The 12,748-nt window shown below is 51.1% G+C and overlaps 4 protein-coding genes across 4 annotated transcripts; 2 read left to right on the top strand and 2 right to left on the bottom strand.

Moving 5' to 3' along the window:
- Positions 1-14: 14 nt before the first annotated feature.
- rmt2 (protein-arginine N5-methyltransferase) lies at positions 15-1,301 on the bottom strand (the record flags this gene model as incomplete). Its single annotated transcript, XM_035496835.1, has 1 exon — positions 15-1,301. The coding sequence occupies one exon, from the start codon at positions 1,299-1,301 to the stop codon at positions 15-17; it is 1,287 nt and encodes a 428-aa protein (XP_035352728.1).
- A 579-nt stretch (positions 1,302-1,880) lies between these two features.
- AtWU_01720 (prohibitin subunit PHB2) lies at positions 1,881-2,970 on the bottom strand (the record flags this gene model as incomplete). The annotated part of the gene is made up of 4 exons (XM_035496834.1): positions 1,881-2,204; positions 2,261-2,616; positions 2,671-2,739; positions 2,799-2,970. The coding sequence occupies 4 exons, from the start codon at positions 2,968-2,970 to the stop codon at positions 1,881-1,883; spliced, it is 921 nt and encodes a 306-aa protein (XP_035352727.1).
- A 393-nt stretch (positions 2,971-3,363) lies between these two features.
- On the top strand, positions 3,364-4,321 carry AtWU_01719 (putative polyadenylation factor subunit CstF64; the record flags this gene model as incomplete). The annotated part of the gene is made up of 2 exons (XM_035496833.1): positions 3,364-3,412; positions 3,486-4,321. The coding sequence occupies 2 exons, from the start codon at positions 3,364-3,366 to the stop codon at positions 4,319-4,321; spliced, it is 885 nt and encodes a 294-aa protein (XP_035352726.1).
- Positions 4,322-6,000: 1,679 nt separating this feature from the next.
- Positions 6,001-12,746, top strand: AtWU_01718 (putative SNF2 family helicase; the record flags this gene model as incomplete). Its single annotated transcript, XM_035496832.1, has 5 exons — positions 6,001-6,442; positions 6,494-6,638; positions 6,690-7,424; positions 7,476-12,332; positions 12,419-12,746. 5 exons carry the CDS (start codon positions 6,001-6,003, stop codon positions 12,744-12,746), a joined length of 6,507 nt encoding a protein of 2,168 aa, XP_035352725.1.
- Positions 12,747-12,748: the final 2 nt, after the last annotated feature.

The raw sequence follows: 12,748 nt of genomic DNA, 5'->3' as shown, positions 1-12,748 counted from the left end.
AATTTCTATCCACCTCAATCCATAAACTTACAGATAGGCAACCGGTACTTCTCAATCCTCCAATACGGCCTTCTCACACCCTCCCACTCACCCTCCAACGCCGGCACCTCCAACTCCTCCCACTCGACATCAAACCCAGCCTCAAACAAATCCATCTCCACCACCTTCTGATAAACATCATAACTAATCTGCCTATCAGCGCCCATCCCATTAAAGAATCCCCAACGCCCACTCCCATGTTCTCCATCCTGCTCCAAAATCCCAATCACCTGCTCCGAAAAGAACTCCCGGAAATCACTATACGACTCGGCAAACGTATCATAGTAGATCGCATCAACCACCACTCCCTCGCCCACCAACGCAGGCAACACATCCTGCCACCGGCCCTCATGGATCCGGACTCCAGGCTTCTGATCCCACCCCTTACGCTTCATCTCCGCCACCACCTCCGGGTGCGCCTCCACAATATGGTGCTCACTGGGGCCATGCGATTGCAAAAACGTATCGACAATACCCATCCCATGTCCGATGTTCATGACCCGTAGCCCTGGGGTGGGGAGCAGCTTCGCCGCGGACTTCTCCATGATGGTGGATTCCCACGACATCATTACCCCGTTCTGGTCGCTGTCGAGAAGTCGGTCGTTCGTGAAGGTTAGGTTCGAGTCGAGGTAGCGCGGTTGCGTGACGGAGGGGTTTTCTGTTACTGCTGCTGGTTGTTCTTCAGTGGTAGCAGCTTCAGCTTCAGCTTTAACAGCAGTAGTAGCTTCTTCAACACCCTCTCCCTCCTGCTCTTCTTCATCCTCCTCTTCCTCCTCATCATCATCCCCCAACGCCTCCCACCCCTCCTCCAACCTCCCCAACAACAACTCCGCCCGAACCCCCGCATCCACAATCATCTCATAAACCTCCATCAACCCCAACCGTCTCGCAATACATCCCGGTGTCTCATCATTCAAATCCAGATCATTCCAAATCGCGCCCTCGCCGAGTAGGAACTTGACTGTTTCGACGACGCCTGCGCTGCCCTCATCGGCATTTGTGTCGACGCCATTGGCTTGTTTCTCGGCATCGTTGTCCTCCTCCTCGCACGCAGCAATGGCCGCGTGCAGCGGCGAGAACCCCGTCTCCGGGTCCTTGACGTTGGCGGGGTTTCCGGGCGTTTGGTTCTCGCGGATGAGGCGGCGCAGGAGCGGGATGTTGTGGGTGGATGCGGCGAGGAGGATTTCTTGGATGTTTAGGTCCAGGTTTAGGGCCATGTTGGGGTCTTGGGTGAAGGTTATTACGGGGTCGGTGTCGGCCATTTTGGTGGGTTGTAGTTCGGTTTGGTTTAGTTCTGGTGTTGAGGGAGGATATATTAGTTGTTGTGAGGATGGTGGGGGAGGAATTGGATATGCGCGGCGGCGGGGTGGGGAGGATTTTATTTTGAGCGGGGAGAAATTGGATTGGGCTGGATTCGGTTGGGTTGTGTTGGCGTAGTGTGGGTGATTTTGAGGGACTTACAGCAGTTAATCTGATTAGGGGAGAGGTGTTTTGGGGTTAGAATGGGCTGGAACTCCCATGTAGAGGATGTGTCTACTGAGTTGAACTGGTGGTGGATGGATTCCGCTGGTAGAGATTTCCGCCGCCGCATTCGTCCCCGCCGCAGCTCCGCTGTAACGGCACATCCTTATTATACGATAGCTTCGTATATAGCTTGTATACACCAAACTTCATGTAGAAGAGAAGAGAAACTGATCGCCGTTGCTCGAACCTGAGAATAACTATTTGTACAAGTACCCGATTCCATTCACCTGTCGTCCTGTCGGACGATCTTCATAGCGCCATGTCTTGCTAGACCATTAACAAAGTCCCCATTGCTCTCCATCGGTCCATCCATCCGCTTATTTCGTGTCGTCGGAGCCCGCGTTGACGTTCAAGCCCAGTCCCTGGCTGTCCAGGTACAGCTTGTTCCGGCCACCGTTCTCCTGCAGGATCTGGGCGATATGGCGGGCGTTCTCGATCTTCCGCAGCTCGATGTAACTCTTGCTCTTCTTGATGGCGTCACCAATCAGCTCGGCTGAACGAGCCTCACCTTGAGCGCGCACAATGAATGCTTGCTTCTCCTGGCGGGCCTTGTCGACCAGGAACGCGGCCCGCTGGGCTTCCTGCTGAGCAACCTGCTTGGCCTCGACGGCGGCGGTGAATTCGGGGGAGAAGGTCAAGTGCTGTGGAAGGTATTAGTGAGTGGGTAAGAGAGGAAGTAATAGTAGGATTAGCATACCGTAAGCGACACATCGTCCAAGGCAATGTTGAAGCGAGCAGCCCGACGAGCAAGGTTCTCCCGGACCAGGCGGGCAACGTTCTCACGCTGAGTGATCAACTGACTGGCGTTGAATTGTGCCACCACGCTCTTCAAGACCTCGTTCACAATCGACGGAAGCACACGCTCGTCAAAGTCCTGTCCCAGGGTACGGTATATTTGGGGGAGGGCATCGACACGGGGTCTGGACAGGACACGGCAGGTGATGTTCACCATCTGCAAGTCCTTGGTACCGGTAAGGGAAGCAATATTGCGCGGCTTTGCGCGGACATCGTAGATAATAGGAGTTTCGACCCAGGGAATCCGAAGATGAGTTCCTAAAAGGATAATTTGTTAGATGAAGCCGAATGCAGCACATTGGATATGCGTACCTTCACTGTAGATTTCCTTCTTGACACCACCTACTCTGGAGTACTTGATCGCACGGTGACCACCATCAACTGCAGTAGCCGTCAGTAAAAGCACCATTTCCACCCGTTATGCACGAGAATTAGCTCACCGTTAAACATCGAGTTGGAAACAGCATATACTCCAAGACCAGTGAGGAACAAAGTAGCGAGGCCCATGCCGGCACGAGGATTGCCACCACCGAAGCCGCCACCAAAACCGCCGCGGCGGTTTTGGAGGGCCATCTGGAGCTTGTGCAACTGATCCCTAGGGTTCCCGGACATGGTGATGGGGGGAGATGAAGGTGAGGGAGAGACGGGGAAGAGGATTGGTGTAAGCGGCGTCACTTTGGCTTCGTCGCTTTGGAAGCTCGAATTCGCGGCAAATCAATCGCCCGATTCGTCACCGCCTTGGCAGATGCTGCCGCTTTTCGACATCATCTTCGCTCTAACGGACTTATCTTTCATTCATCTACTATTACTTCAAAGAACTTGTTGCCATTGCTTCTCGGGTGTTCCTCCCAGGGCATTGTTAAGTTTTTCTCAGCTTCTTGTCTCTGGGTTTAAGAGAATTTACCACCTCCTCCCTCGCGCATCTTCCTCCTATCTCCAACACCTCCTCTTCAACTACCAAAACACCTATCTATACCATCCCCTCTTTTCTTCTCAACCACCATCATGGCTCCCGGAGCCGGAAAGAGTGTCTTCCTGGGGAATATCCCCTATAGTATGTCTCCTCTATTTGTCTTGCGTCCCCCAAAATCACCCCAATGGCATCAAACTAACCCATCACTCTCCAGACCTCACGGAAGAACAAGTCAAAGACATCCTCAGCTCCGCCGGCACAGTAACCAAGTTCCGCCTGATGATGAACCCCGAGACTGGTAAACCCAAAGGTTACGGTTTCGCCGACTTCGCCGACGCCGATGCGGCCGCCTCCGCTGTCCGCAACCTGAACGACTACGAGATCATGGGCCGTAAGATTCGGGTCGACTGGCCACACAACAATGAAAAGGACTCCATACCCCCCGACTACTCCCAGCTCTCTGCACCCGCTGTCCAAGACGGCTCCCAACAGCAACAACAGCAACAGTCCGCGCCTCTCCCTCCTCTGCCCCCGGGTGTCGAAGTTCCCCCGCATCTCGATTGCCCCAACGCCATCTCTCAGACACTCGCTTCCCTGCCCCCGAACCAGCTCCTCGATGTCCTCTCCCAGATGAAGTCGCTTGTCATGGCGGATCCCGCCAGAGCGACGGAACTGCTACGCCAAGCCCCTCAGCTCGCCTACGCAATTTTCCAAGCCTTGCTGCTCATGAACCTGGTCGATTACGGTGCCCTCGGCTCGGTGGTGGAACAAGCGAGCCAACCTAGTGCCCCTGCACCCCCTCCTGCCGCCGCGCAAGCCTTCCAGCCCTTCTCCGCTGTACCGGGACCGGTATCTACACCTCCAATGGTCAACACTCCTTTCGCTGCCGCTGCACCGCCGCAACAACCCCCGCAGGCTATGCCAGGACAGGAAGAGCTTCTACAGCAAGTCCTCAGTATGCCGCAGGCTGCGATTGATGCGCTCCCACCCATGGAGCGCAGCCAGATCATGCTCCTCCGGCAGCAGTTGATGCAGGGTGCTATGCGGTGATTGGGCAATACCTCATATCTACCCCTCTGAATCTATCTTATACCCCCTCCCTCTCCCTCTTATCCCCTAAATGAGGAACAAAAAGGAATCGGGCGCAAAACAGCATCAGGGAGCACCTCTGATGCAGGATGTCTCGGCATGAACAATCTAAGTTGTTCTACAATCCTCATTATCTCTCCATCTTGATGTTAGCAACGTCATGGCTTTCATTGATTGACTGATTGATCAACAACCGGAACCGGGTGTGAGTTTTGGCGCAATACGGGCATGTTGGTGGGGTTTCAAATTGTGGGTTCTTTTTTTTTCTTCTACTGAAGTTGCGAGACACGGACTGAGATTTCCCTCTCTCTCTCCTTTTTCTTGCTCGCGAAGTTCCGGAATGTACATGATAGTATAGCAGCAGCTGTAGCGGATATCCCAGCAAATTGGTTTTGCTTCAGACAGATCAGCAGTGTTGATTGTAAACTTCTAGTATTCTATCCATGTCCTCGTCTTAACGCGTATTTTTTTACCTATTGATCATGGGTCCTAAAATATGCATCCTATTTTCTAGACCACGTAGATTCCGATATTCTCATCTATATCCTCGTCTCAACCCTCATTACTTTCCTACTAATCATATTATTTCAATATATGCAATCTACCATTTCCGGGACCACATAGATCTTATTTATCTCATACAGCGCATCATCTCATTCGCCCTCAAGTGTCACGGTAATACCTACAGCAAAATCTTGAGACATGCACTCCAGCTCCTGGAGGACATAGATTCCCTGTATCTATCTCATCGACACCCTCCCTCATCTTAATTCGTATCACCCTTCCTGGCACTTGTCATTAACCCAGTGATATAGTTTTCCAGGGTAGTGATTGTTTCTTCTTAGTCCAACCCGTACCATGTTTCTTCCTCAAGGTACATGCTCAACGCTGATCCCCGCATGAATTATCCCATTGACCTAGTACCTTCTCTTCTATATGGTTTAATAGATTCGAGTGTTTATATAGATGCGATACTATTAGACTGGTAGTAGCTGTTTAGTAACGATGGATACAAAAATACCGTGTACTAGTATCCATCTTCCTGTCTGGTTAGTGTGTAGCTAGCTACGTTTTGAAGTAGCGATACATCATAGTCTACTGTCTGCCAGGCACCAGGGGCACATCTATGAGAAGACATCAATAGTAGACAGCATAATGCACGACAAGGCAGAGGCCTGCTTATATTGTATCTAGATAGTCTTGCTATCACTCCGTCTACTCCCATATCAAGCAGACCACTCTCAAAAACAACACAATACAAGCCCTCCATAGTTCCTCGCCGTGCACATCTCGCCATGGGTTCACTCGTTTCCCGAATCCCCCGTACAACAAAACCCGTCTCGTGAAGATTCACAAACAAGCAGCACACCATGGCGACAGCCATTCACTAGTAGGAAAAGTTTTCATAAGCCCACACACGGCCTTTCCCCCCAAAATCTCCTCTGCCATGTTTCTCTTGTGTTATGTCCTCTTCCTAGCTATCTCTCCTCCATCTCATCTTTCACTTTGTATCTCCTCCACGTGACCTTTCATGACCCTATCTTCACCCTCCATCACAACATTCGTTCAGTGCTTCTGAAGCTTCAAGTCTTCGTTTTTATCGTTCGAACCTTCTCTAAAGATTCTCTGTAGTCTTTCAAATGTCTTCTTCTCTGAAAAGAACCTTGTCCTGGTCGTCGGATCTTCCGACGCGTCCTTCGAAACGGATGGCGCAGGAGATGCCCGAAGATGATGCTATCCTTTCTTCGGATGAATATGATTCAGACATCATGGATTTTGAGCGTGATGAACCTGTCCATCCTTCTAGCGAGGAAGAGTACAACGATAACGGTCTTAATCTTATGTTGCCTGAAGTAGTCAGGTCCCAGTTGCCATGTGGTCCTCGATCTCCTCGGACCCAGCTCGCTTTGCATCTCCCTCCCCTCCATGACCTCAACGACATCTATAAGTCGATCACAGAAAAGGCAGTGGAGCTGGGATTTGACCGTGTATTGTCCCATCTGGGCTCAAGACGCCTTCGCATTGCGACTGTCTGCTCCGGCACCGAGTCCCCTATTCTGGCTTTAGAAATGGTTCAGAAACGTGAGTGATTTGACATTAGCCTCGTCTATATCGAAACTAATTTGTCTGTAGATCTGCAGGAGCAGTTCAATATGACTTTCGAATTCCGTCACATCTTCAGTGCTGAGATCGACCCTCTCAGACAGGCGTACATCCAGCGAAACTTTCGTCCACCTCGCCTCTTCCGTGATGTGAGGGAACTCAATCGTCGTGTAGCGTAAGTAGAGCCCTCACTTTCTGTTGTTCAGGCCTAACTCGATCGCACTAGTCAAACAGCGTATGGGTCTTTGGAAAAGGTTCCCAAGAATTGTGATATCTTGGTTGCCGGTTTTTCATGCGTTGACTTCTCGAATCTGAATAACAAACGGAAAACACTTGATGATAAAGGTGAGTCGGGAGGGACTTTTTGGGCCATTATCCGGTACGCAAAAGCCTATAGGCCTCCCTTGATCATACTCGAGAATGTCAAGAGCGCCCCATGGAAAAAGATCCAGACTTACTGGCAGGACATCGACTACCATGCCACTCACCTCGACGTCGACACAAAGGCATACTATCTGCCACAAACACGGGAGCGAGGATACATGCTCTGTGTCGATAAGAAAGCTACGGACAAGGATGAATCATCACGGTTCCAAATAGGTCGTTGGTCACGCACCATGACTGAATTCAGGCGCCCCGCTAGCTCTCCAGCCGGCATGTTTCTTATTGACGCAGATGACAAGAGGCTCGAACAAATTGAGTCCGATATGGCGACACGCGCAAAGCTGGCTCGTAAACCGGTAAACTGGGAAAAATATCAGGCCCGCCATCTGTCTTACCGTCAGGATAACGCTCTCGGTGACAAACGCCCAGTGAGTAAATCGCAGGACGATGGTAGCTGTCGTATGCCCGACTTCTGTTGGAGAAAATGGATGGCGTCCTTGCCAGAGCGCATTTGGGAGACTTTGGACATGAACTTCCTGCGCAAGATGGCAGAAGGTTACGACATGCACTTCAAAGAGTCAGTGACAAACTCCTCTCTAAACAACTGATTGAAACTGACCTGTATTAGGAGATGCATCGAACTCTCACAGGGGATCGAACGTGAGATAGACGTACGGGCCCCAGGAATCGTTGGGTGCATCACTCCAGCCGGTATCCCATATATTTCGACCAGAGGCGGCCCTCTCTGTGGTCTCGAGTCGTTGGCATTGCAAGGCCTGCCTCTCGACCGACTTCTACTGACACGTGAAACCCAGCGTGAGTTGCAAGACCTTGCAGGAAATGCAATGACCTCTACGGTCGTCGGTGTAGCGATACTGTCTGCGTTGATCAACGGACATAGAATCCTAAAGCCAGGCCAAGGCGCACCCATCGGAAAAGCATCATCTCGCAAAAACCACCGTGTTCTGCCTCAAGACGGTCATATGATGACACCGCATGACATACAGCTCACTTGTGCTGCTCGCACCGATATTTCGCAACTCCAGATGCGGGCAGCAAGCAGTGCCAGATACTGCGTTTGCGAGAGACAGACCAACATAAGCTCGGGTATCTTGAGATGCACCTTATGTCACCACACGGTCTGCTCCGAGTGTGCAGGTAACCCTTCACATGCTTTCGAACGCTATGATGATCTCCACCGCACCATGCCGTTGGACTTTGTCAGTGAACTCAATCGTGATTTGCCAGCTAGATTAGTGATTTCTGGCATTTCTTCAGATTGTTATGCGTCTTTGGCTCGCGACACGTCGCTGAATTGTCCTGCGTATGTCTGGAAAGAATTTTTGGATATAATTGAGCCAGCTGTAGGCGATGAACTCCGCATCCTGACTATCAAGCGGAGCGAGATCTGGACCATCCAATATGAAGGCAAACACTCTTTCTTACGTCTGTTGATCAGTGCGTCCAGCATTGAATGGAATTTGTTTGCCAAACCTCCAAAGGATACTCCTGCACTTTGTCTGATACGAGAGATCCTGTCTAAGCCCATTGCTCGCATGACACCTGTGTCTGCGTCACTTATGGAGGGAGATTGGGAAGTCTGTGGGCCTCTGAGCTCCAGACGGACGCTGTATTTCTCCGGATCTGGCGAGAAAGTCGAGTCTTATGAAGTTGAATGCGGCCTCAATACTGCAGAGGTTGATGGAACAGATCGTTGGACGAAAATTCAAGTTGAAGGTCCCGATTCAGCGGTGGCGGGCCTAGACGCAGACATCCGGGGGACGTATGATCTTCTGCCAGACTGCGGTACGGCACACGCTTCACTGCACAAAAGATCAGCTGGTGAGTACGATCGCCCGGTATTCCTCTTCCTGGACCCGACGAAGCTCGGGGATGCAAACAAAGATTTCTTCGTATTTGCCTGGGACCATGAACGTGTTCGCGGTTACGAACAGAGAAAGACCATCGCAGAGGTGTCCCACTCATGGCGTTCACCCAAAGCAAGCGAGGTTCCACAGCCCGTTCACATCTACTTCCGTCAATGGATTAGAGCTCCCAAGGTGGCCCTGAACCTGTACCTCCCTGGCGCACCTATCTCATGCCAAAGGTTGAATGAGGCGACCAACATCACGATTTCCCGATCAAGGTGTCATGAGGCTAATATTCCTTTGCTCTCATTTAAAGCAGAACCAGCAGCCATGGAGGTGCTTTGGAAGAAAGAATCGTGGGAGATCATAAACCCAATAGACTCACCATCCTTGCTTCAGGACCTCTCTTGGCTCCTACAGAAAGCGGCAGTCATCTCAGGCTTTGAGGACTGGAACGCAGTCTCTGACACTGACACCCCTGGTGAGGACGGTAGCTCGACATGCACATGTGTGCCGCTGAAACCGCGCATCATATGGGGCCGTGACAATAGAGGACGGATCATGGCCTATGAAGATCCATACGATGCAGCTCTCTATGAGCGCCAGGCGAAAGCAAGACCCCCGCCGTTCCTGATCTTCCGAAAGATCGATGAGCAGGGCCTAGCTGATTTGCGCGTTACTCTCAACGTCCAGTACCTATTGCATCAGGCGTATGATAAGTTGGTGCAAAATAGTATTGTCAAAGACGTGTCGTTTCACTGGCGCCTGGTCCCGAATTCGTTCGATAGTAGAAACGCCATGTTTCCCAAGTTCAAGCTTACAGACAACAAGTCTGACGTCGCAGCTCCACAGCCGCCTAACTTCCGTCTGGCTCTGCGGCCGGAGCAACTGAGATCACTATCGTGGATGGTCCGGCAAGAAGATGATGATGTCCCACCGTTCACGGAAGAAGAGACGGAGGAGGCGCTGCTTCCATCGTTGATGTGGCGCGCAGAGGGGCGAGTCACCAGTCAGAAGGCTATTCGAGGTGGTGTCATAGCTGATGATGTTGGTTACGGAAAAACAGCCATCACCTTAGGCTTAATCGATACGCAGCATGGAAGGGAGCGCCTGCCAACCCCTGCGGAAATTGACGGGTTTATTCCGTGCAAGGCAACTCTTATCGTTGTGCCGCAAATCATGATTCAGCAATGGCAATCTGAAATCTCCAAGTTTCTGGGTTCTAGATTGAAGGTCTTGGTATTCGCACAGGCGAGTTCATTCGCAAAAGTGTCCATAAGTGACGTTCGGCGGAGTGACATCATTCTAGTATCCTGGTCAATCTTCAACAACCCAGCATACTATGAAAAGCTCCAGAAATTCACAGGCACTCCTCAGGCTCCCAAAAAGGCAGGGCGAAATTTTGACGCATGGTTTAAAGACGCTCAAGTCGCACTGAAAGAGCAAGTCCGAATTTTGACCAGCCAGGGTCCAAGCGCGCTTCTCGCGTCGATTCGTCTTAAGCGACAAACTATCAAGGGTTCTCAAACACATCTCACATATTGCCCGTCCCGGCGCCTCCGTGGTAGTCAGTACGTCAAAGGCAACCACGCGTCAGAACAAGAGGGCCATGAGGTATTGGCGGAGATATCGAGTGGTGAGGATACCGAGACAGAAAGCGAAACCGACACCCAGATGCTGAGATCGAAAACGGACCAGTACCTCAAAATCCAGAGTCTTGAAAAAGATGAGTCGGTTGAGGAACCTGCATTAGAATCAGACGATGACACTCAATATGAAGATTCTGCGACGGAGGACAAGCAAGTCCGACCAGGTCTTCCCAAAACAGCTGGCCGAAAGGCGAAAAAGTGGGACGATCGAAAGGTGTTCAACATAAGCAAAAGCAGAACTCAGGATTGGGGGGCCGTCAGAACCCCGTTTCTTCATATGTTCTCTTTTGATCGTCTTGTCATCGATGAGTTCACATATGCAGACCCGGAAAGGCTCAGCCCGCTCCTCTCACTCAAAGCTCGATCGAAATGGGTACTGTCGGGGACACCGCCTCTCAATGATTTTGCCGATGTCAATGGCATTGCACCTTTCCTCAATGTGCATCTCGGAGTAGACGAGGATGACCGTCGATTACAAAACAAATATGTCAAACTGCGACTCAAGCAGCGCTCTGCTGCGGAAGCGTTCCAATCGTTACGGGCACCCTATAGCCAAATCTGGCACGAACGTCGACACAAGTTAGCCCAGGGATTCTTGGACCGGTTTGCACGGAGAAACGTTGCTGATATTGACGAGATCCCATCGTCAGAGCACATAATTGTGGTCCAGCAATCACCGGCAGAACGAGTAATCTATCTGGAACTCTGGAGGCAGATTATGACATACAACCGCCAGCTCCGTCGAAGTGGCCGAGGAAGATTCAGCAGTGACCAAGCCAACCGGTTGGACGAGATTATTGGAACAAGTTCAACGGCCGAAGAGGCGTTGCTCAAACGTTGTTCATCCCTAGCGCTTCATGATCGATGGAACGAAGACGGCGAGCCGGAGCTAACAACATGCGCATCCCTGATCGCCACCAGGGAGGAACAGCTCAATGATCTCAAAGACGAAATGAATATGGAATTGAAGTTGGCAGCGTGGCTTTACTGCCGTTTTGAATTTGATTGTGAGCACCTTTACAAGTTCATCGAAAAGTTCTTCGAAGACGATTTTGGTGATATGGCCATCACCCGAGAAGTTTATTCTTTCTTGAGAAAAGCATTCGATGCATCGGACGTTGATGACTGGGTGTACTTCTTTGAGATTCCTGAAGAGCAAGTGCCAGGCGATAAAAGCAGCTCGTCTGATGCAGAAAACGATAGTGAGAGCAGTGAATCGGTGGCCAACGATGATCTCGATAATTCTTCCAAGCCCAAGGTCGCCAAGCAGAGCAACCAGCGAACCCAGGCCAAGAAAACCAGCGGCAGTGAGCATTCTGGAAACGACGACGATGACACAGACGTTTCGCTTCCCAAGAAGCCCGAGCGAGCTTGCGAAGCCGAACCAATTCTGAGAGAAGCCATAACAGCCATCCAAAGGCTCATCGGGGAATGGGCACTGCGCAAAAGTGGCATTAGGTTTCTCTCAGCTGTGCAGCTTCTGCTAACAGGTGCCGGACTTCCGCAATGCAATGGTTGTTACTGCGGGTTGCAAGGTATCGAGGACACAAATGTCTCAGGATCGTGCGGCCATACTCTGTGCAAGGATTGCGCTTCAAAAACGTTGGAAAAAGAGGAGTGTATTGTGTATGGATGCCACAGCCCAATAAAGAAGTTCAATATCATCGCAGGATCCATGCTCGGAGAGAATAGCGTCGATGAGAGTGCAGCATACGGCGGCAGCAAGTTGGACAAACTGATTGAGATCCTCAACGAGATCCCCAACGACGAGCGGGCCCTCGTCTTCATACAATATCCCGAGCTCATCGAAGTCGCGTCCAAGGCACTGGATCTCGCCCAGATAAAGCACACAGCGATCTTAACGACAGACCGCAAGTCAATGCAAAAGATCGCGGTATTCCAAGAGGCAAGCTTGCAGGAAGACAAAGTGTTGATCCTGAATCTTGGAGGGGAGATGGCGGCCGGATTGTAAGTTACCCTCCCTCCCTCCCTCCCTCCCTGCCACCCCCCCTCTCCTAGGGTTGTTGTAGCTTGTGCCTAATGTAATTCCGCAGGAATTTTCAATCGGCAAATCACGTTATTTTTCTATCTCCTATGAACGCCGAGACACAGTATGATTATGAGTCCGCAATGACCCAAGCCATCGGACGGTCCCGGCGTTATGGGCAAAGGCGTCACGTTCACGTCTATCACCTACTGGCCAAGCACACGATAGACGTGAACATCTTTCAAGAACGCCGAGACAAGATATTGATAGAAAGGGACGGCAAGGCCGAGCTCATGGCTCACGGAGAAGCCTTGGATGGCAAGGTGATCAAGTGTGAGGGGCCGCCCTTGGTTTTTAACGACGCGTTTGAGTGTTTGGAAAATCTCGTGCAGTGAGT

This window comes from Aspergillus tubingensis, assembly GCF_013340325.1.
Source record: "Aspergillus tubingensis WU-2223L DNA, scaffold_3, whole genome shotgun sequence".
NCBI lineage: Eukaryota > Fungi > Ascomycota > Eurotiomycetes > Eurotiales > Aspergillaceae > Aspergillus > Aspergillus tubingensis.
This window is presented reverse-complemented; position numbering and strand designations above follow the sequence as displayed.